General features: G+C 40.8%; 1 protein-coding gene across 1 annotated transcript in view; it reads right to left on the bottom strand.

Moving 5' to 3' along the window:
- Positions 1-23249, bottom strand: part of pip5k1ca (phosphatidylinositol-4-phosphate 5-kinase, type I, gamma a) — a 45969-nt gene that overhangs the window by 7352 nt on the left and 15368 nt on the right. Inside the window, exons 2-16 of the mRNA XM_040127680.1 lie at positions 18969-19000; positions 17178-17264; positions 16801-16931; positions 16504-16621; positions 13580-13732; positions 10296-10595; positions 9244-9452; positions 7513-7596; positions 7180-7228; positions 5280-5364; positions 4811-4972; positions 4181-4322; positions 3731-3763; positions 3343-3462; positions 158-419 (exon numbers count right to left, since the gene is read on the bottom strand). Of these exons, the coding sequence (XP_039983614.1) occupies positions 158-419; positions 3343-3462; positions 3731-3763; positions 4181-4322; positions 4811-4972; positions 5280-5364; positions 7180-7228; positions 7513-7596; positions 9244-9452; positions 10296-10595; positions 13580-13732; positions 16504-16621; positions 16801-16931; positions 17178-17264; positions 18969-19000 (1967 nt within the window). The remainder of the gene's footprint in view (positions 1-157; positions 420-3342; positions 3463-3730; positions 3764-4180; positions 4323-4810; positions 4973-5279; positions 5365-7179; positions 7229-7512; positions 7597-9243; positions 9453-10295; positions 10596-13579; positions 13733-16503; positions 16622-16800; positions 16932-17177; positions 17265-18968; positions 19001-23249) is intronic.

Raw genomic sequence — 23249 nt, 5'->3', positions numbered from 1 at the left:
GATGGCTTTGATGAGACGTGACAAGAGCTGGTCCTAGTCTGAGATGAGTTTACTTTCATCTTCATAGGAACAATTTTTAAAAGAAACTAAAGTATATAAATTTGTGGACCTGCGTGAGGATATGTGTATGTGTGTGTGTGGAAGGGGTTTTACTTACAAAGTAGATATCTGTGATTGGCACGTCATCGTCATCGTCAACCGAAGCCTGGCTGGTGCAGCCTGAGCCGGACACCTGGCTGGCCCTGTCCGCCTCCACCACCACCAACTTGGGACTGGATGGGGCTTCCTCAGCAGCCCCGGGAGAGGAGGGAGGAGCTGGGGCAGACGAAGAGGAGGCTGCTTCAGGTACTGACGAAGAGGCAGAAGGTGCTGCGGCATCGGCATCGGGAGCCTCAGCGCCGGCTACTTCCTGAACCTCACTGTGGAAAAGTGGACGTGGGAGTGGTCAAAGTCTGACACTGTGGGCTGCCCCTCAGACAAAACTGAGACACCTGATGGTTCTCAGGCAAGTTCTGGTGTTACAGGGACGGGTTGTTTACCTATGATTTTAACATGGATATCTGAATGTTTATTCATGATGGACATCAGAGATAATGATATTCTTGGAAAGTGTAAGTCACACTGAATCTATAAATATGTGTATCATGTCTGTGTGTTCAGATTGGACAGTTAAGACTTAGAAAAAGGAGTGTGACCTTTACTGCCTCCATGAGCTGTGCGTCACTACCACTGCTGCTGCACCCGTCCCTTTTATCTAGCGCAGTGTTTTCGCGTCATTCCCTCGGGCTACCCTTCCCCCATACCCCCCAGTTCTCTCAAGGGGCCTAGGGCAAACCTCTTTTGTTTTGTTTCTTTATAATGTTAAGACATAAGTCATTATTACACAGGGTCCATGTAGTTTAGGAATGAAAGAAACAACCTGGTTACATGTGCACATACACACACACAGCAGTTGCCAACATTAAGAGTCACTAATTGGGTTGCTTGCAAAAAGCCCCTTTCCTGCAGCAGGCCAGAGAAACAGGACCCAGCTATTAGAGTAAACTGGATCTGACTACAATTCAACAGCTGTGTATGTGGGTGTTTGTGGTTCAGCCGCTTAAGCTCAAAGATCTGCCAGCTGGCTGTGTGCTGCTACAATCCTTTATTGTTCCTGGTCAGATCATCAACTATTAGGAAAGGTTTAAGCGCATCCGTATTGCTTTCTCAGCTTCTGGGTTTACCATAACTCCACCAGAGAAAAATTCCGTCTGCTGGCCACTGAGGGAAAAAGGCCAAAAGTTTGGTATCTCAAAGAGGGAACTGATTGGGTGAATAAATGAGGGGGACAGGATGGTGGTTGCCATGTAGAAAGTCTCTTTCAGTCCATCTCTCATTTCCACCATATATTTCTTCATTAAACTCTACATATACAGTATCATTGTATATCAGATCTTTCTTCATCTTTCATCAGCTGATGCTGTCTTTCTCTGTCTACGTTTTCCTTTTTTTGCAACTCTTCTTTTCCTCAGATCAACTGTTTTTTCTCTCCCTCCCAGTCTCTCTTCGCACATCACTTTTGTTACTCATCTTCTCTTCCAATCAATTGTCCTATTCCCTTTTCTCCGTTTCATCTCCCTCTCCTCTCTCCCATCCAACCCGTTCCACAGCTGCAGGTGAGTTGAGGCTGCCCGGAGAAGTTGGATTTAATCGGCTGTCGCTGTGTCAGCTGCTCTCACTGCCCTCCTCCCCGCCAGCCCCTTCCATACCCCTAGGCCATATGTCTAGCCACTGCCTTCTAAGCATCAGACCCAATTATTCAGTTTCTTTCCCCTGGCAACCTCACCATGATCCTCACTGACCTAACCCCAGCTTAAATTTAAGCCCCAATGCCACTGCATTGCATCAGCTCTGTTTGGTTCTGTTCAGAATTTATTTCCTGTGGCTTACACATGATGACGTGTTTTTTGAGATATGTCTCTCTTGCTGTTTTCTTTTTTTGGTGCACTTTCACTGTCATATTAAGCTAAAATAAAAAAAATAAAAAATGTAAAATTGAATCAATTAAAAACCAGGTTAAATGCAAAGTGTCAGGTCATCCCGGCTTTATGGGAACAGCCTGAGGCCTGCAGGCTTCCTGCCCCACTGCCCTACTTCCACTGGCTGGTTCCCCATGTCAGGTCTCTTTCAGCCCCTTGTCTGCCTCGCAGTGTCGCCCCATTTAAAAAAAACAAAAAACACACACACACACACACACACACACACACACACACACACACACACACACACACACACACACACACTACAAAAATTAACATGCATGTCCACTCTCATAACCTAATTACTGTGCAGTAGATGTCTGCTCAGCACAGTGCATGCAGTAATTATCTGTCCATAAAGGGCCCAATAAACAAATGGGTCAAACTGCTTTCATTGTTCATCTGTGTGCCATGTTAGAAACTGTTTGTGTGTGTGTGTGTGTGTGTGTGAGACAGATGAGGTGTGCTAATGTAACAGCTGGCTGAGCCCAGGTGAGACACTGGCAGCAGGTTATTTACATTGCCACGTCAACCTGAGTCATATTGATGATTGGGGTCATGGAGGACGCGTTGTAGCCCTACAGCTTATCTATTCTCTATCAGTGCCACATGTCTACAGGGATGTTATGACACAGCTGACTCTTTTTGTCATTGTTATTGTTATTATTTATGGTCCATTTCGTGTATGTTGACAGACATTCAACATTATGGAGGGTTGCAATGTTTGAGGGGGAGCTAAAATTATAAATTGCTGGTTAATTCTTTTCTTTTTTCTTGTGAAATAATTAGATACTTTAACCTCTTCAGATTTTCAGAAATCCAACAAATTCAACAATTTGCTAAGTAAAAGTCACTCTTATTTGAACAGCTAAAAAGCCCTGTCCATATGAAGGCCATAACCTGTGACATGGGGTCACAGGGTTTTGAAGGGAAATTCAATAAAACCATAAAACATAGTTTACATTGTGCTATGCTAATATGCTCAGGTAGTAAAGCAGCATGCCAACATAATAAAAGCATCACAATTTAACTGATGAAAATGTCAGGTGGTACTGCCCACAGCTGGAGAATTAGTGACTGACCCCGTGATCTTACGGTTTAAGTTTGGAATATTTCATTAAACTGAGTATTATTCGAACACATGGGTTACAGTTGTGTTACTGATACTTGGCTCATGTAAACGGATCTACAGTGCATTTTTCTCTCTCATGTCACATTTGTAACATTTGACATGTTGGACCATATGTATGTGGGAGTTATTACATTATTGGGAAGTGACCTCACTTCTGCAGGGGGTATGTCATTTTGTTGTTGTTTAATGTACCTGGTTTCAAGTAAAGGCTGTGGAACTGAGATGGTGGGCTCACTGTCGTGTCTCTTGAACTCCACCTCCACTGTGATGGTCTGCTGATCCTCCTCACGCACACGCAGCTCCTCCTGGGTCCTGAAAACAAACAAATACACAAAAAAAATGAAACGCATGAAAAACACACACAGCCCGTCTTAGCAACAGGAAGAATAGGCCTCCTTATAAACACACCGACCAACAGGCTCACCTTGCTTTTCTATTCTAACCTCCTGCCACACCCTGCAATTCGTAATATGCTACGAAAACATAAATCTAGCAGGCCTCAAAACATAATAAAAACAGCTGAATTAATTGGCTTAGAAAGGTTTATGAAATGAAAGTAGCATTCATGGTCCTAACTCACCTCCCATCATGGCTGAGAGACTGGGTGTGCCTCCTGGAGACAGAGGACAAAGTGTCAGTTCAAGCTGCTTATGAGAACTGCAGCAGCTAGTTGACATACAGCATATTAAGTTTGGCTCTTAAAACATTCACAAGAGTAACTACTGATGCAATAACATGAATTTTCTCTGCTTAAGATGTGACTTAAAGATTTTAGGCAGATGAACCCAAAAAAAGAATGATATGCTATTGTGGAAACACGGCCTGTCATCATAAAATAGAACACTGACAAAGGAAAGTGAATACTTTATTTTAGCCCACTGAGACTATATTGAATATACTGTATTTTATACTAAAAAAAACCCAAAACAAACAAACAAAAAACACACACATATATATATATATATATATATATATATATATACTGTGTGTGTGTGTGTGTGTGTGTGTGTGTGCGCACACGTGTTTTTACCTGTAGCGGGGGTGCTCTGCCGTGTCCGATGGGGATCTCTCAGGGATGGACAGAGAGGTGGTAGAAGACAGAGTGGTGGCGATTGATGCTGTGGTGGCTTCTTCAAATGATGGAGGAGTACATGGAAGAAGATCCGGCCGCTCTGGAGGAGACAGGAAAGAGACAAACAAGCAAATGTTATTATTTATCTTTTGAGAAAGCTTGTCCTTTTCACTTTCTTTTCTTTAGTATTTCACACTTGTTTTATATCGTCTGCTGTTCTGCTTATGTAGCCTTTTGTTTCCCATGTCAACACTTACAAGCCTGTTATTGACCAGGGGCTGGAGATCATTAGTGTTACTCTACAGTGTGACTGTAAAACATTTTCATATCATGTGAACAGAAACTGAACTTTTTCTGAATTTGACCTAAACTATATTTAATCCGAGATGTAGTGAACTATACAGAGACCAACAGCTAAGCTAAGAAGTTTTCTTTGACTGCAGTCAAAATCAAAACTCTCCAAACACTGATGCCCCATAGTGACTGCGGATGGTAAGTTCTGGATCTGTGAGTGGCTTCTGTTCCTATTATCTGTGTTTGGTCTGGTTACTAGGTTAGGTCACTTCATAGCAACACTGTGGTATTTACCTTCATCCTCCAGTGTTGGGAAGCTGCGAGCTCCTCTCAGGTCATAGATGTTCTCATCCCTCTCAGAGGGCAGCTGGCTGGCTGACCAGGCTGCACCAGGACCAGCGCACTTAGGCACCATCAACGACACACGACCCTTCTTGGATGGAGATGACTTCAGAGCTGAGGGGCAAAGCACATTAACATAATTACTTGGGAAAACGTGCGATATGGTATGTTGAGACTGAAAGGTCTACCTTTAACTAATTAAACCTCCCACGACTTCCCCAGAAGATGTTTGTTGGAGCTCATTCTGGGATATGTAGGAAATTACAGTGTTTTTTAAAGCCCTGTGGCGGTGAATTCTTTCCCTTTGTGAAAATCCTTGTAAAGTGATGCAAAACAAAGCTGCACAAGGATCAATTTGATGTAGTTCTCTCACATGACATGAAGCAGCACCTAATAGTGTCTCGATGTAAACTTAACTCACAGGAACTCTTCTTGAAAACGGTGTTGCTCATGAACTTGAAGAACCTATCGGCATAGAAGCTGGGCCGGTGGACTGATACAGTATCCTGAGGAGAGACAGAAACAGAGAGATTAATGAGACAAGTGGTGCATGGATAAAATGATCAAACCAGTGCTTACAGTAGATTAACCGTCTATTAGTCCCTTAGTGTCCCATTTGAGTAATTCTTTTCTCTGGGTCAACCCACCAGACAGAGTAACACACACAAAAAAAGACAAATGACAGACAGAAACACAGTCAGACTAGGCTACAGACACGTCTCTTCATTATTTATGTCACCAGCAGACGGAGAGATGACACTTGGTGTTTGGTTTAGACAGAACAAGGAAAGGAGGGATGGATGAGACAGAAGTGAAACGTTCCTCCCTACACGGTTTTTATTAGCGTTTTTTGAATCAGCATCACTGGAGCTCACTATGAGTAACATCTTTGAAGGCATTCATGTAACTGAGCCAACTGAATGTAACACAGAAACAAGTGTGGCGTATCCATTATCATCATCGGCAGTGACACACAGGAGGCTGTTAGGGGGTTGCTTGCTCTCCCACACACATCTTGCGTATGAGTGTGTCTCAGAACGGGAGAAAGTGGGGGGGTGGGCGTGATATAGCTGCTTCTATCTTGAGAGCAGATTTGTGATGATGTACAGAGTAAACTCCCAAGTGGGTGAAGAGATGTGATGTGCTTTGGAGCCAAGTGATCTGGAGGTGACTGATCAGAAAGAGTAAGAGCACTCTTACCATTCCTAAGTGGAGACAGTGTCAACGATATATCTACGCTAATATATCTAAGTTAAATTTGTTGGCATTGTCAGTACTTGATAGCTTGGAATAATTACTGAAAATAAATGAATATAATAAACAAGCTTTAGACAGATGGTAGTCTGGTGTTTTATATCACGCTTCCCAGAAACTCTGTAGAGATATTGCAAAGAGATTTTTCTGCCGCATATTCACTTTGATGGCTACATTTATTCAAGAGTGAGTGTCTCTTGTTGTTTTTTAAATCAGTCTCACTTGAGTCAGTAAGTGATATTCTGTACCAGATTTCCATTGAGTTCTAACCTGCAGCACACGACAGAAAATGTTGCTTGCAGGCTGGTCAGAGCTTCCAATCTTAGTAGCACTGGTCTTGTTTTGTTTATGGAAGTGAACTTAGGTTTCTAAATTAATGTGGTCACGATTTGCTGATATTAAAATGTCGCATGTTGCATTTTGATGCCCACACACTTTTCAAAATATACAAGGGGTTTGTTTCAGGAACCAGTGTGCACACTCATGTGTGGCGGGTGGTAGGCATATAATTAACATTTAATTAATCCATAGCTCTGACTAAAACTGGCTTCTAATGAGGTTTGATACACAAACACGACCATGAACATTAATATTTCCAAAATCGACCTGCCCGCAGTGACTTCTTCATAACTGTGTGAAGAAAAATGGAGAGTGGTGTGACTGGAACGGGGGCATATTCACAGGTTTACAGGTTGAAAGGGAGTGAGGTTGAAAGATGAGGTAGGAGGTGAGCTAACAGAGATGAAAATCTTCTTCAAACCAATAAAGTTTGCCAGACTTGTAGCTAATAAAATTCCTCATACGTACGAAGATCTGAAAACAAATAAAGCTTTGAGGCTACAGTTAATGACATATGGTACAAGCTGAATGTTACTGTTTTTCCTTTGTGTCCTGTCCCAGAGGAGGCCCAGACATGTTGTCAATCATCTCTGAATAATATAATATAACATAAAATGAGTTCAGGCAAAAAAAACATTTGCTGACCTTTTGTGTGTACAATATAGTTTGTGTTCCTGCATCTGATTGGCTATGTCTCTACTGTATGTACAGAGCTATTCAAAACTTACCCCGTCATGAACCAAAGCCTTCCACGTGTGCTCCAGTTTCTTGATTAGCCTGCAGACACAAAGAGAAGCACAGTTTAACAAAACGATGGTAAACATGTCTCATTTTTAGGGTCATAGGCAAATAAATATAAGCAACATTCCTTTGGGCTGAGTACCTTAAACGTGCTGTCTGATGATGTTATTTCAGTGTCTGCGCAAAAAATGTCTGCTGCAGTAGGAAGGTACACTATGTACACCTAGGTATTTGGCCAACATCTCATGCCTGTGTCATACTGTAGCCTATAAAACTGAAGGGGTGACTACGTGTAATCACTTGGTTATTGTGGTGATCACCTGTAGGACTGCAGGATATCGATGATTCCGATGTAGAGAAGAAGTCTCTCTCCCTTTCCACTGACAGCTGGGATGCCGCCCATCCTAAAATGAGAATGAAAATAAAACGGCAATGTAAAGTTTGTCATTTAGACAGCAGACCTGGGAAGAACAACAATGTTTTCATCCCTGGTCTGTGATTTGATAAGAGATCCTGTGAATCATTGATTGATCTGTCCAAATTTGATCATCAAAACCAGAGCTCTGACACTTGGGCAGGTTTTCACCAGATTTTGCACAAATCCTTTTGTAATGATTACCAGTGCACTTGACATTGCTTGTTTTTGATGCTTTTACACATCTGTGTGGTATTAAAACAAGGCTGATTATTCAGTTTTAACTCAGTCCTTTAAGCCAGCGAGTCACACATCTTGTTGTTGAGACCCAGAGTAACACGTGAAAGCAAGGCATGAGGCATTTCGCACAGAACACAGATGCAATACAATATTATAATGTGACCCTGTAATGCATTTGCATTTATACCAAACATTTACATTATACTAGATGCATTCTTAGGTTATAGTGACCATGCTTAGCTTAAATCTTTTTGAGAAGTTGATACCTTTTGAATGTATTTAATAAGTAATATTAACATAAACTCCTGCATTACAAACTTGTATCTGGATGCTATTTTTATACAATAACCACTTCCTGCAGGCAGTAAAAGCTTTGCAGGAAAGATAATTAGTTTGAGCTTTTATTAAGGAGCAGCTATAGGAAGTGTTCAACATTTTGGACATTTTAAGCATCATTTTGAATCACAACCTCCAATCACAAGCTGAGAACCATCTAAATAATGGCATTCATTAGACACTGAAGATCTACATTAGTCCTGGTTAGATGACTAGATTGAGTGGAAGCAGTACTCTTGAGAACTAAAGCTTGAGACTGGGATGTTATTATCTGCTCTGGGTTAGGGCTAGCAGGTTACTACACTGTGAAGGTGCTGATTCTCAGCTGTGCTGCATCTTGTACACTGTTGACAGAAAATCAGATACAATTTGATTTGGACCTCCAAACTGAGATGTGGTTTTTACTACGAATCTGACTTGCGATAATGTGGTTGTAAAGGCTGAGCATTTCTTCTTTCAATTGAAATGTAATCCTTTGGAGTGGGTTGTTACTTAGTTTAGAATAAAGAAACTTCCTTCTTCTTCCTTCTTTCTTCTTCTTTCTTAATCATATAGCTTGCAAGTTTTGGCTTCTAGCTGTACTGCCAACCTTTTAATCCACACACAGACGGAGATTCTCTGGCTCGACACTAATGACTGTTTGATGGGCAAATCTCAGGTTTGCCATCAAGGTCACTTGAAACTGAAAACTGCTTCAGTATTATGTTTTAAATATTTTCTCAAATTTAATTTTCATAGGATAGTTTTTGTTTTATAGGATAGTTTTCGTGCAGCATTTACCTTAATTTAGTGTTTGTTCATTTTTCAAATTTTCTGGAAAAAAAAAATGTAAATGGGTCCACTTACACATAAAAATTTGAACTATTTGCTTGTGAAATACTGAACGGGAGTTGCTGTTAATGTTTATGCAATAAAAGCAGTTGAATGAGCTCCAATCAATAAAGGCTTATCATTATTTATTTATTTTCCACTGTGTTTACTATTATTGCTATGTGCCAACAGTCACATTTCTCACCAAGCTCTACTGCCAACATCCTTTTGTCTCTCTGGCGAAACTCACGTGTCGTCAGTATCGATGGACCCTCCGCAGGCTGCTCCTCCCTGGATAGACTCCATGGCTGTGGAGTACAGGGCCTTCTGCTGGGCCACGGGCCTCTTCTCATCGCTGCCACCCTGGGAGCCCTCCATCTGCCTCTCCCTATCTGCCTGGTCCATGTTGTGAACCCCGAGAAGCAGGCTGTAGTCCATGATCTTGAAGCTCTCCAGCACCTGAGCAAAGGACACATACGGACAGATGTAAGTGTGCAGCGATTGACAGACATGTTGCATATAAACTGAATGAAAGCTTTTATCTAGAGTGCATAGCAGCGTCAGCACCAGAGGGAATGAGACCCGTAAAACCGGAGATGTTAGGGACAAGCACAAGACACAGTGATGCACAAGCATACCCACATTAATAAAAAATGTATATGAGAGCAAGTGTGTGCGCATACATTCTGTCCCAAGCACAGTCCTATATATGTAAAATTGAGGTGGTGATTTACAAGGGCAGGCCTGCTACCAGACCAGACGCTTTGTTAAACTTCATGTTCATAACGTAGCTCAGATTTTTAGTGAGGGATCCTGGGAATGCCAAATACTATCATAAACAGCCTTTTTATCTCTCTACCTTTTTCTCTCCCATCTCCCTCCATTTAATGTCCAATCCATGATCCTCTTTTATTGATCAGGGCACCATCGGTACCCTGGTCTTTCCAACTCTTCTCCATTTCCTTTTGCAGATTTTATTCTATGTCTCTTTATCTGTCTCTTTCTCTTTGGGACACTGCGTTATGGCATCATTTTATCCTTCCTTCTAACCTCCCTCTAACCGTTACTGTCTAGGATCTACTCCCTCTGTCTGGAGACTCTTGATCAGGGTGTTAGATTAATCCTCATCCAGAATCAGTAAACCACCCTCGCCAATTTCCCCTCAGCTCATTCTCTCTCCATCCTGCCAAGTCTCTCTCGTGTCTATTACCACGGAAAAACGTAAATGGAGTGAGTGAAAAGTCTTTACATAGCAGCTGTACTATGTTCCATCACTGTTCCCTCTCCCTTCATCTTTCTTACCAGGCAGTCTCTCTGTAGGGTCTTGACTAGCGCGTTGTAAGTGTCCTGGTCCAGCATCAGTCCATCCTGCAAGTCTTGCATGAAGTCCAGGTCTTTGAAAGTGGGCCTGGCCTTCTCTCTCTCCTTCTTGGAGGCTCGCCTCTTGTAGGTGGAGCCCTTCAGGTCATATTTGAGGTGCATGCGAACTACGCGGGGAAGAACGTTGTTCATCACCACCACGCGGATGTTTTTCCCGCCCGACTGGACACAGTAGAGGCCAAAGAACTTGGGCAGCAAAGTGCGTGGGTTCTGATTCAAGTTCTGGAGAAGAAGGGTACAGGAAGAGAGGGAGAATGCAAAAAGAAATTGTTCTTGACACTTTGCAGGATCAAAGAGGTTAAGATTTTGATATTAATTTATGTGGAAAAATGGAAAAATGGCATTTTTCATTTAATGGGACCTTTAAAGATGCTTTATGTAAGTTTTTGCAATCGCTACATAGCCAACGTTCGCATTAACAGCTGTTTACTTAGAGTAGAAGAAACATTGTGAGTTCAGCATCAAATTTCATTCCTTTACTCGCCAAGAGCTCTCTCCAGAGGTAACATTGGTAAAGCCAAAATTAACTGTTGTTTTGCTTCTATTTCTATCACTTCTTTTCTTCCACTGAAATTAGCATGCTAACCAGCTAGCCCTGGCCCCTTTCCTGTCTCGTAATACCAATTTGCGATAGTGAGTCACTGTAGCGCACAGTCTGCCCTCAGTCCAACATGAGAGGATGAAGGAGTAGTGCTGCCCAGAGGGTGTATTCTAACCTCTTGTCTTGTAAACGCAACAATGGCTGAAGCTCTTGCTAAATACACAGCTGTTATGTAGCAATAGCAAAAAAATACAGCACCTTTAATGGATAAAAAAATACATGAGCAATAGGATAGATGATACATGTCATGCAACAGTTACACAAATCATACAAGTTCCTTACCCAGGGCCCAGTTTACTGTTTATCCCAATTAAATATTCTTTAAGCTTGTTTGCTGTCGTCCATATCGAATAACCTATGGCGATACAAATCTTCCACCTAACTTTGATAATTGATGACTGAACAATTGCTTGTTACAGCTGCTCAAATGGGAAAATTTACTGCTTTTCTGTTTCACATCTGTTATTTTGAACATATTTGGGTTTTGTGACGGGCATTTTCATGTAGTTTTCTGCTTATGAAAATTATATAACAAATTGAACTTAAACACAGACAAATATTTTAAAATACTTTAACGAGTACCTTTTCCTATTTTTTTACACAACTCTGCCTTTACTCCATATAGAGCTCTCACATCCATCACCGATCTATGCTGAACATTACAAGTAGTCAATCCACACAAATTAGGTTATTTGGGCTGTGTCCTCACTTAAAAACCTGTTTTGACCTTGGGACCCTAGCTAGCTCATTAGAGAAATGAAAGCACAGAGAGGGAAACAGAGAGCCATGGTCCATATAGTGATAATGCTCAGCATTCAGGAGTAGAAGTAACTACAAGAGTAAAAAGAAAGAGGAGCGGACAGAGGAGAGATGAAGGATGAATGTGGAAGTGTGGCTAAAAGGCTCAAAGCTTGTGAATGACCTTCAGCTGAGAGAAACTGGTAGAGAGCAGCAAAATGATATAGTGAAAGAGAGAGAGAGAGAGAGAAAGAGCATCCTCTGCCATCAGCCGCACACGACCATTCTGTCAATGTTAAGAGGGCAGAGCATTGACGAGCCAACAACACAGACACGTGAGGGAGAGGAGAGAGGGATGGAGAACAAAATATGAGCATGAGAGGGAAGCAGGGGAAAGAGTGGATTAAAGTATGGGGCAGAGTGAGAGATAAAGGAAAATAAATTACACCAAGAGTGTCATAGCGGCAGGGAGAGTGATAAGACATTAAAATGTGAGAGAGGATGGAAAGACGAGGCATATAATAGGAGGGCAAATTCACAGAAGGGAAAGAGTTGGTTACATCACTGTGATCTGTATGCTGCCCAGAGCGAGACTCCTCAGCCAGCCCACTACCATCAGCCAGTCAGGTTTGGAAGACATGTGGAGCTCCACCAATGTCTGCATGTTGTCTCTTGTCTGTTATCTGCATGTTGTCCGTTATTTTGTTTATCACATCTCTAAGTTGTTGTTTCTGTGAGTCTACATATTTGTGTCCCTCTACATTATGTTTTCTGGGCTTTTCAATCGGTGCTTTTTTCCTTAGTCCACCCTCTCTGACCTTAGGCTACAGCCATCCTACATGAGCCTGAATCTCTGTACTCTTTCTCAGACCTATTACACCTGCAAAAATGCTTTGGAGAACAAGCAAAATGATGGAAAAGTTCACAGTGAATGCTCTGAGCCTTTAATGTCCCTAAATGATGAAATAAATTCCTGCGGTAGTCTTTGGCCACAGCTGGCGGCACATGAATAAACACAAGGCTGTGAACCTGAGAGGCTGGATTAGCAGCATGGACATACATGGAGCTGTTGCTGGTTGACTTCATTTGTAATGAGCCTGGAGTGTGTAGAGAAGGTGGAGGATAGGAAGGGGGGGGTTCAAGTCATGCTCTGTTAGGTTCAAGTACAGTAGATACGACTACTGAAATACACCATCCAGTCTCTTATGAAACCACATGGCCTGAGGTTTCAGGCGGAGATGATAGAGCTGTTATGTCTGCTTTATATGAAAAGGATGAGATGTGCAGGCTCTTACCTAAACCTGAGTTTTAAAAAACATGACTCAAAATAAGAACATAAGGAGAGGTTGGCATTTTAATGAAAGTCTTAGTGTGGCACGTGTGCATTGGCCTCTTCAGACTGAGATACATGAACACTGACAGGCTTCTCCACCTTTTGCACAGTGTGTTTGAATCTGTGCTCTCTATATGCGCATGTGCCTTGATAACTGGATAGTATCAAAACAGGCTTATAGTTTTGCATGAGAATGTATATTTGTTTGCATGAGCAGTATTTTTTCACCATATATTACCCTGCATGTGTGATGCCTACCATGAAGAGAAAAAAGTGGAAAACTATTGAACCTGAAAGTAAGAGTTGAGGCTCAGAGAAAATACCAATGCAACTGAAATGCAGTGGCTGCTGTTTTGATTTCCCATTTGGTTTTCATCTGACATAAATCTGACATGGATTTTTTTCATTTTTAAAAAACTAACACACACTCTGCAGTTTTTTTCACTTTAGATATGCCGTCAAAGAGCATCTTGTTTACATTCCCACTCATACCCTTCAACTGCGGGCACACACACGCACACAGTCTTTGCTTACCATGTAGTATCCAGGCAGCAGTTTCTGTAAGAACTCAGCCTCCTTGTGCATCACAGTCTTGATGATGAACTCGTCATCCTTTGTAACATAGAAGACTGAACCACTTGCTCCAGGATTGGAAAGCTCAATCAGAGGCTCATTACACAGGGAGTACTGCAGGTACACACAGAGACGGACACAGAAACAGAGATTTAGAAAAAGATTTTAGAAAATTAGGAAAACTTTGAACAAAGTGACAAAAAATTATGTGATTGAGAGTGAACAGGAAAAAGAACTCTGATGCTGAGGGTGCATTTTCATGATTATTGTGGCTCTCCTGTGTAGAAAGTGAGAATCAAACAGTTCTCCAAGCCGAATAGACACTTTAATCCAAGAACCGCCTGTCATCTCCAGACCTTGTTGATAACTCCCTGGTGACAACACATTTATGAAGCATTATAATATGACTACAGTCCTCCTAGCTCAAAACATACAATCATTTCAAAAACACTGGCAATCAAACATCTAAAAAACAGAAGCACAGTTGGCACATACACACACACACACACACACACACACACAATCACACGCACGCACAAATCCATGTTATGACAGAATTATGACCCAAAAAAAAGAGGTATGAATGGGTGGGAGAGAAACATAAAAACAGAAGGAGGAAGGAAAAGCTGCAGTAGAACAGAGGTAGTGTATACATTTACATTAGACTTGTTTAGATGTCGAATAATGACAGCTTTTTAATCTTAGCTTTGTTAATACACACATCAGTTTCCATCTGATGCGATAGTTACTCTGCCGTTTCTCTCCCTTTTTCTCTGCTGCTTAAAAGCAAGTAATGACAGACATAATTTTTGAAAGAGGTGAAGCTACCCCCACCTACATTTTGCTAATGGATCACTTTGCAAACATCAAATCTCTGTCAGAAGAGCCTGACATTTCATTTCATACCTTTTTGTCACATCAAACACAGCTGAATGCGGGGTACAGGGAAAATGGTTAAAATGAGCTGGATGACTGGAGATGGTAACATGCATACAGTGGCATGTAAAGTCAGGTTGAATGTTCTCCTCATCTTCACACCAAGGAGCATAATTTCACTGGCAGTAAAATCTTTTTGAGGATGTGATTAAACAACCTTAAGGGTGATCAACTTTGGATCGGAAATGTAAGGGAGGAATATTTTCATAATGAAAATTTTATCTGTTAGCACCAACGTCCTGTGGTAGCTGATTGTAACAAAAGGAGATTCTCCCCTTGGCTGTAAGGTTCCTGTATTGTACACAATATACTTATTCTTCTCAACCCATCAGTGTTTTGTTTGTTTATTATGTCCACAGTGTTTTAACAGGGCAAACTTATCACAACAGTAACTACGGCTATGTGCCCCTAAACACCACACACTAATCATGATTGCCAGTGCAAATGTCAGAATCATGTGGCTGACCTGAGAATTACGTAATCTGCATTTTTAAAACACATACTGGTCACAAACATCTAGAGCTGCAACAGTTAGGTGATTAATCGATTAGTTGATCAATAGAAAATAACCATCAACTATTATATAATAGCTTGTATAGTCAAATGTCATTTTTCAAGCAAAAATGCTAAACACTCATGTGAGGACTTGATGTTCATTTTGTCATTTATGATAATAAATTGAATATCTTTGGGTTTTCGACTGTTGGTCAAATAAAACAACTGATATGAATACATCACCAACCCAAACCTGGTCACAACCGGGAATAAGTCAGACTTATCACATGATCAGTGTTCCACACTTACGTCACACAATGACGCATGAGCCAGATTCACTTGCTGAATGAAGACTGTGAGATGAGGTTGACTTTTTTTATACAAATATACATGCATTTAATACATGTACTGTATAGTTTCAGGTTTATTTCTTATTTGTTGCTTTTGTGCTGTTTATGTGACAGCTCCGTCGGGCCATGATTTAGTCTTGTTACTCTGTCTGCTTGGTGGTAGTGTTTAAAGATTTTGTGCTTCCTAGTCAAAACCCTGGTTACACCCAAAGCAGCGTACAGCGTAACAAACATGTTACACATAAATGAATGAATGAACACATAGTGCCCAGCTCTCTTCAAGATTCTCCTCCCAAACACCTCATTAAGACCCCTATGGAAAACTCTTTTAAAGGTGGATTAATTCCTTGTGGAAAGGTTTGGAAAAACTCCAGGAAAATATTAGCGACATTACACAGACAAAAGTTACAGACAGTACCCAGGCGACTTGTGTGGACATATGGGGATGAATGGTCACAGGCTGGCAGAGAGAAAAGGGAGAAAAGCAGGAAAAATATGCATCCACGTGCCAGTACCAGTACATTAAACATAAGTGCACGTGGAACACGCATAAACACTGACTAGGCAGTGTATGTATATTCTGCCAGACTGCTCAGAGCAGAGCAGTGAATCATGCGGCCCCCAGGCCCTCCACACTGATGGGGAGAGACAAGCTGCAGACCTTCCTTCCTTTTTTTCAGCCATCTTCTCTCCTCCACTCTGCCATCTTTGGTGCTGTCTCATGGTTTCTTGCCCTCATTCTTCCACTTGCAACTCTCTCCTAAGATCCCACCTCTCTTCCACACTTCTCAAAGTTACGTTTATATTTATTAACTTTATTACTTTTTCTTTTGCTGCCTTTACATCTTTCTGTGTGTTTACTATCTGTTATCTCTTGTCAGCTTCTGGTCTTCCCTTCCTTCCATTTCTCCTTAAATCACTATTTGTTGCTCTCTGTTGTTTTGAGCTGACACAATGCTATATTTGAGGTTTCATAATATACTGTAGTTTTAATTTGAAGATTTCCTGAAGACTGTGTGTAGCATCCATGTGATAAGAATTCACTTCCATTCATTAGGCACACATACTGATACAGTGATGAGTAAACAAAAGACTAAATCTTACCAGGTAGTCATCCGGCCTGATGCCAAACAGTTCTCTGAAGTAGCGGAAGGCCACAGGAGCGTATGTTTTGAAGCGGAAGTCTGGGAAATGGTGGGCTGGAGTGAGGTTGCTGCCTTCACTAGAGTAAAGAGCATCAGAAGACAGTAATCAAATTCATATTTTTCTCCAACAAACGTCAACAAGGTAGCTTATGACCAATAAGTCATCGAAAAAACCACTCCAGCAACATACATTAATACGTGCACTGGATATATACCGCTGAAATATGCTTCGTATGTGTGTGTTTGCAGTTGAGACCTGGGGAAAAAGATGCTCTCCACCACGTAGAAGTCCTGCATCAATACGTCTCTCTCGGGCTTGGAGCTCAGGTTGCCCACCGTGTAACCGATGCCCAGCTGGATGGCACCTTTCAAGGCCGAGGATGTGGTCTGCAGAGAGCCGGGTAAGGGAGACAGATGGAGATATGGTGAGTGAGATACTTTTCCCTCTGTTACCCTAACAGTTAGAACACAGGCCTAATCTGAGATGGAGCAGATCCTTTTGGAGAAAATATAGAAATGTTATTGTCATTTGGATTTAAAAAAGATGATTTCTCTCTCAGGTTTTCCATATGGAAAATTGAGCACAGAACTAAAATTGTTTAAAACCAGAAAATATGCTGCCATGTGCATTACCTTCTTGTAAGTAGTTTCTCCTGATGCATCCACACCTCTGTGACCAATCTTCTTTCCCTGACCAGGCTGGCCTGAGGATGAGGGCATCTGATGACAGAGAGAGAGAGAGACTTGTGTTATGGGGACAGGAGGATTTGCACCTGTTCATTAAAATTGATTATTTAAATATTAAAAGACTGGGGAGTGACACAGTATTAATGCATGAGAGCATTTCAGGCTTTGATGTTTTTCACTGAGCAGACCAGGTGTTCAGTTTGAACCAAAATAAAAACTTTGGTTCATCTGTTCTAAGCATCTTTATTTAGTGAAACTTTACCTCCTAAATCAATCAAACCCAAATTGTGCATAGCATGGGGTCTGATTAGGAATTTAACCTGATTTAGAAACTGTAGAATAGTAGAAGCTGCAATGGATGTTTTTGATCTCAAAGCTAGACATCTGACAAAAATATTGCAGGTGCTGTTTTAAGTAATGTTTCATTTGGTTTACTTTGGCATTTAAGTAGAATCAGATGTCCTCAGCAGACTAAAATTTTAAAAAAATGTCCAATGCTTCTAAATGTTTGCTTTAGCGTACAGTACAATAGCTGAAGTGCCAGATGGAGGGGATTTACCAAATTAGGAGGATTAACATAATTTGAGCCCAGGTGTCTAACAAAGACAAGAATACTAAAGTGATGTTTAAATATTTTGTTTGAGTACACATTCTGGTACTCTGTAGTCTATACTAGGCCTGTCACGATATATTGTCCCAGAAATAATTGAGATAAACGATATTATTGTATTTTTACGACCATTTTATTCCACTTATATAATGATAATATAATAGCATAATTATGCAAGTACACCCTTTGAAAGAGCAATGAACTTTTAATTCTTAAGAATATTTAGACATTGGAAGTCGAATGTGAAATATATGTTAAAATATCCTAAATAAATTAAACATAAATCTAATAGAGTCATTCATTCCTTAACAGACAATATACTGTTGTATGGCCACTGTTTTTAAACAAAGTGAACATACCGGCTCGTTTGTGTTAATGGGCTGTCCTTTCTCATACGGCTGAAACCCAAAATGTTCCGAACACCAGAGCAGTGGAGTGTGGCTTTGAAACCAAGTCCCTTTGGACTTATTCTTCCAAACTTTCTGGCTGGAATTATGCAGTCATCGGGAAAAACGCCTGTTAGCCTCGAGTAACAAGTTATCCTCACTTCACCTGGTTCACTTTGGCCCTCTCTGTGCGTGCGCGTGTGTGTGTGGAGGAGCCACCTGAGCCCCGCCCACAATGAAAATCAAACACAGAGAACAACCAAGAAGACATAAGCAGCGCGACCAGAAATGACAGCAAAACGTGTCTCCATTTTTTTTTTTTTTTTGGTGTTCATTTGGTCTAGGTGCTGCGCCCAAGTCTTATAATGTTAATGAAAACTTTGCTGTTTATTGTGGCATCATATAGGCTAAAACTTTGGTGACATTCTTATGTAAACAAATACACATATAAACACAATCGGCAAAACCCACGTCAACAAAAATGATTGAGGTCATGTCCATTAGTAGATTAGTAGATGACGTAATTATCGTGACAGGCCCAGTCTATACTGTCATTTATGGCAGTCTGCACCAAGCAAGGAAAATTATATACTGCAAATATTAACTGACTGAGATCCTAAGATCATACCCTTGCGGTGTAGTGGTTTTCATTAGTGTCTGGCTAAACCAAAGAACAAGTAAAAAGAACTAAAGAGGGAATAATAACTGAGCAGATGATCACAGGAACAGATGGCAGCTCACCTCTGTGATGAAAGCTTTCTTAGCAGCAGCATCTAAGAGAGAGAGAGAGAAAGAGAGAGAGAGAGAGAGAGAGAGAGAGAGAAGAGACAGAGATGACTGTGTTAGTCACTCTGTGACATTACTCAGCATCATTAGCTCTCTCTGTCACAAAGATGAATCCCAAAGGGTGGACACAGCAGTCCAACATTATGTAATAACAGTGTCAAACACAAGCAGGGGCTTGTTAGCTAGAGGAACTGCAGGAAACAGTAACATCAGCTACAAGGGCACAAGTCCCATTTAAACGTTGCACACATTTATTGTGTGCATGTTTTGGAGCAATGTCAGTCTTTCAGTCCATCACTCTGTTCCAGACTGAAATATCTACACATTTATTTGATGGATTGCCATGAAAATTTGTAGTGACATTTATGGTCCTGTGAGGATGAATTCTAATGACTTTGGTGATTCCCTGACTTTTCCCCTGGCAACACTGACAGGTTGATGTTTATGGTTTTTACTGATATATCTATAACAACTATAGGATAGATTGCCAAGAAATTTGGTACTTTCCTTCATGTCCCCCTAAGGAATAATTCTAATGTCCTGGGTAAACCCTTAACTTTTCATCTAGCCCCACCATCAGGTCTATATTTGACTTTGTCCAATACTTTGGTTTATGACCTAATACCTGCAAAACAAAAGACATCCCCGTCAGAATCAGCTGTACTTTGTGTTTGTTGTTAATTAGCAAATATTAAACTTTGTCACTTTGAGCATGTTATCATGCTGACGTTGGGGTTCAGCTCAAAACGCTGCTGTGCCTCGGTACAGCCTCGCAGAGCTGTTAGCATAGCTGCAGACTCTTCGTCTTGTTGTGACTTGATTCATTAATTGAAATATAAAATACCTTAATACTACAGACCTGGCCAAGACAAGTCAAAAATAAGAGATAAACAATATCCACTCATGGTCAAAAGTACAATACAATGAAGGTAACATTTTAGGTTAAATGTAAATGGTTAGACATACATAAACATACATACAAAAACATGGATAAATCTTTACTGAAATGAAGCCAAAGCCTTTTTACTCAAGTTGGTCACAAGACCCCTCATTTTCCATTTATACTAACATAGAAAGATTTTTCAATCTGTCATGGGTTTGTTGAAATGAGAGTAAAGTACACGCTGGCACTATAGCTGTACAAGGCTAACATTATTTAGGCTAATACGTGCTATACCAAGAACCTAAAAATGCAATCAGCACACATTACACATGGCAATCTAACAAAGCTCAGAAGAACAGCCGCACAAGTGCTATCTTGTGATAATTTTTTGTCCAATAACAGAATGTAGGAAGTAGAGAAAGGCAATCAGAGGACTGTTTTCACCAGGAAGGCCTGAAATAGATGCATAATTATAGATGCATAACACACTATAATAATAAGGCTAAGGAGGGCAGGAACGAGAGAACACAAAATGAGCAAACGAGTGAGTGGAAAGAGAAAGAATGAGCGGATCAGATACAGCTTCATACAGCACAAGATTGTAAACAATATAACACTAAGCTGCCAGTTATGCTTCATCTCAATAAAGCTTGTGCATGCAAATTACATAGTATTAGCAGTTAATATTTAATCAGTAGAGTTATTTACTTTATCATCATCATACTGACTTTGTTAGAAAAAAAACAGAACATACTATTACTATGTAAGCCCTCCTTAGCTCTTTCAGCCACAACAGACCTTTTTCATAGCAGACATTTTGATTTGTCACATCAGGAAAAACACAGACACTTAATGTTATTAATTAACCTCTGTCCCAATACATTACTCCAGTGAGCCAGCAAAAAGAATACCATGATCTCCCTTAAGTGGAATACAGCCATCATTGACATCAATAATTCTGCCTGTTTTTCACCTACTGTGATATGTCAAAATGTCTTCCATGAAAAAGGCCTACTGTTTGTCGGCACAACAGACCTTTTTCACAGCAGACATTTAGACTTGTCAGAGGAGGAAAAGCACAGATGAACCTAATGACATTAATGCTAGTGAGCCAGCATGCACAGTACCAGGAAATATTAATGCTAATAGTTACACATGTGCTTTTTCTGCTGTGACATGTCAAAATGTCTACTGTGAAAAAGCTCTTTTGCCCTACTTGCCACCATTTTGGGCCTTCGAGCAAAGCGCTCAATACATGTAGACATCTGCATTATAGTGAACAATAGGACTGGATAAAGAAACCTATTGTCCAGTTAATAAAAATTTTGTTTCGAATTATCCAATATCGATACTTGAAATCCCAAGATCTATTTTTGCATTTGCACAACTTCTCAGTAAACATGTAAAAGCTAATTTTTATGTGTACGCAGTGGTTACTTGTTGTAAGTGGGTCATTTATGGCTGCATGATGTGTAAAATATCTAGTCCAGTTATCAAAAACTGCACGAAAAGGTTATTTTAACTTATAAAGTAACATAAATGATAGCTAGCTAAGAGCCGCCTTAAGTCAAAACAGTCCCGTAAACTGTGACATAAATAATTACGGCCTATGCAGACGCGCCACCGTTTCCAGGACTGTCGTTACTCAGGATGGTTAGCGGACTCAGGCTCTCCCATAGAAAATCGAGAGATCGTATCTATGAGAGGGACAGACTGAAAAAAGACTCTGAACTGTCAGTTTGTGTTTGTTGAAGGTAGAGTATATTATCTCTGGCTATGAGATGTGAAGCCATGGACGTCAAATGAACAGTGTGTGGATTCTACTTCACATTTCATTCTGTCCCTGAATCGAACTGAATCAAATCGGGCGTTCAGTGTCGATATCCTTCCCTAGTAAACAATTCAGGCCAAATAAGGATGACAGAAGATAAAATATCACTTTCTGGCAGAAATCTTCTGAAGCTCCAACTGATAACCGGTATGACATGATTCAGTGTGTCCCTAACCAGCTGAGAAACTAACAGCTAAACTGTATAACCCAGTGTCACTCATGACAGCATCTTCACAGCTTGATTCTGTGTTTGCAGCTGATCTGATAGCCAACCTATCTAGTCTCTGTCTCTGCCTGCCTCTTGTGGATGCCCATGTGACTGAGCCACAGAATAGCCTGTTTGCCACTCCTTCTCCTGCTCTGTTTCTCTATCTCTCTCCCTCCGTCACAGACACACACATACACATTCACACTGAGATGAGCAAGCCAAAGCATTGCAAACCCAGCAACGCGCCCTGCAAACTGGAACATCCGGGGAATAAAATTTGAGGAAAAAAAAAAAAAAACTTAGTGATGAAGGAATGTTTGCAATGAAGGGCAGATAATTAAAGAGGACACTCTCCTGCTTTTTACCATGCCTTACTATTTGTTTTTGTCTGTAGGTCCAAGTGTGAGAATGCATTTGATCGGCTGGCTAAGTATGGTTCTTTAATGTCTCTTCTGTCATTTCCAAATTCCTACTCCCTATGTGAGCATGTGTGTGTGAGAGCGTATGACATGTTTCTTACTGCAGCCGCATCTTGTCCTTTCCACATGTCTGCACCTGTTAAGACTGCCCTCAGAGTGTGTATGCATGCCTAGGTATGTGAGTGGGGGTGTGAGTGTGTAGTGTCAGTGCTAGCTGACACCACAGGTTTTAAGGCACTGTAAGTGTGTGTGTGTGCAGTGACTGAGCATGTATGAGCCTGGCTGTGTGTGTCAAAGCATGTGCTCCATCCCTCCCTACTTGTTTCAGGGCAAACCACCACCATGACAGTTTAACCAGTAACAGATCAATTTGTACCCATACAGTATAGTTAAATGGATGTTTGGTTACACTCATTTCAAACAAAGCTCCTAAACTATATACTCCGCTTCCTAAATATTATCTTAAAACTTACAATAATAAAAGCCTTCAACAACCCCATAAAGCTGTTTCTGTTATTTCTCGAGATATTTCCAATACTTTTGACCTTTATATGAAAAAGCAACATTGTGTATGCATGCACAGCACAATCTTTTAATGACCTACTTGCTGCTTGTTAATGTAATTGTAGAATGGTCATAGCTGGTTGGTACCTGATCCCTTAAATAAACTTCAATATTGATGCAAATACCAATAGCATGTATCAGATCAGTACTACCCGAAGTTTACTCTACCTATATGCTTTAAAATAAGTTAGCACATAGCTGATCAGATCACTGAATATAACCATTACAAACTTCAAAAAAAGATACTCTACACTAACTATGTTATGGAGTTAGGGTTAGATAGCGGATTATGACAACCTTTTCAGTAATCTGCAACATGCAAACTCATTGT

Source organism: Xiphias gladius, chromosome 6 (assembly GCF_016859285.1).
Source record: "Xiphias gladius isolate SHS-SW01 ecotype Sanya breed wild chromosome 6, ASM1685928v1, whole genome shotgun sequence".
Taxonomy (NCBI): domain Eukaryota; kingdom Metazoa; phylum Chordata; class Actinopteri; order Istiophoriformes; family Xiphiidae; genus Xiphias; species Xiphias gladius.
This window is presented reverse-complemented; position numbering and strand designations above follow the sequence as displayed.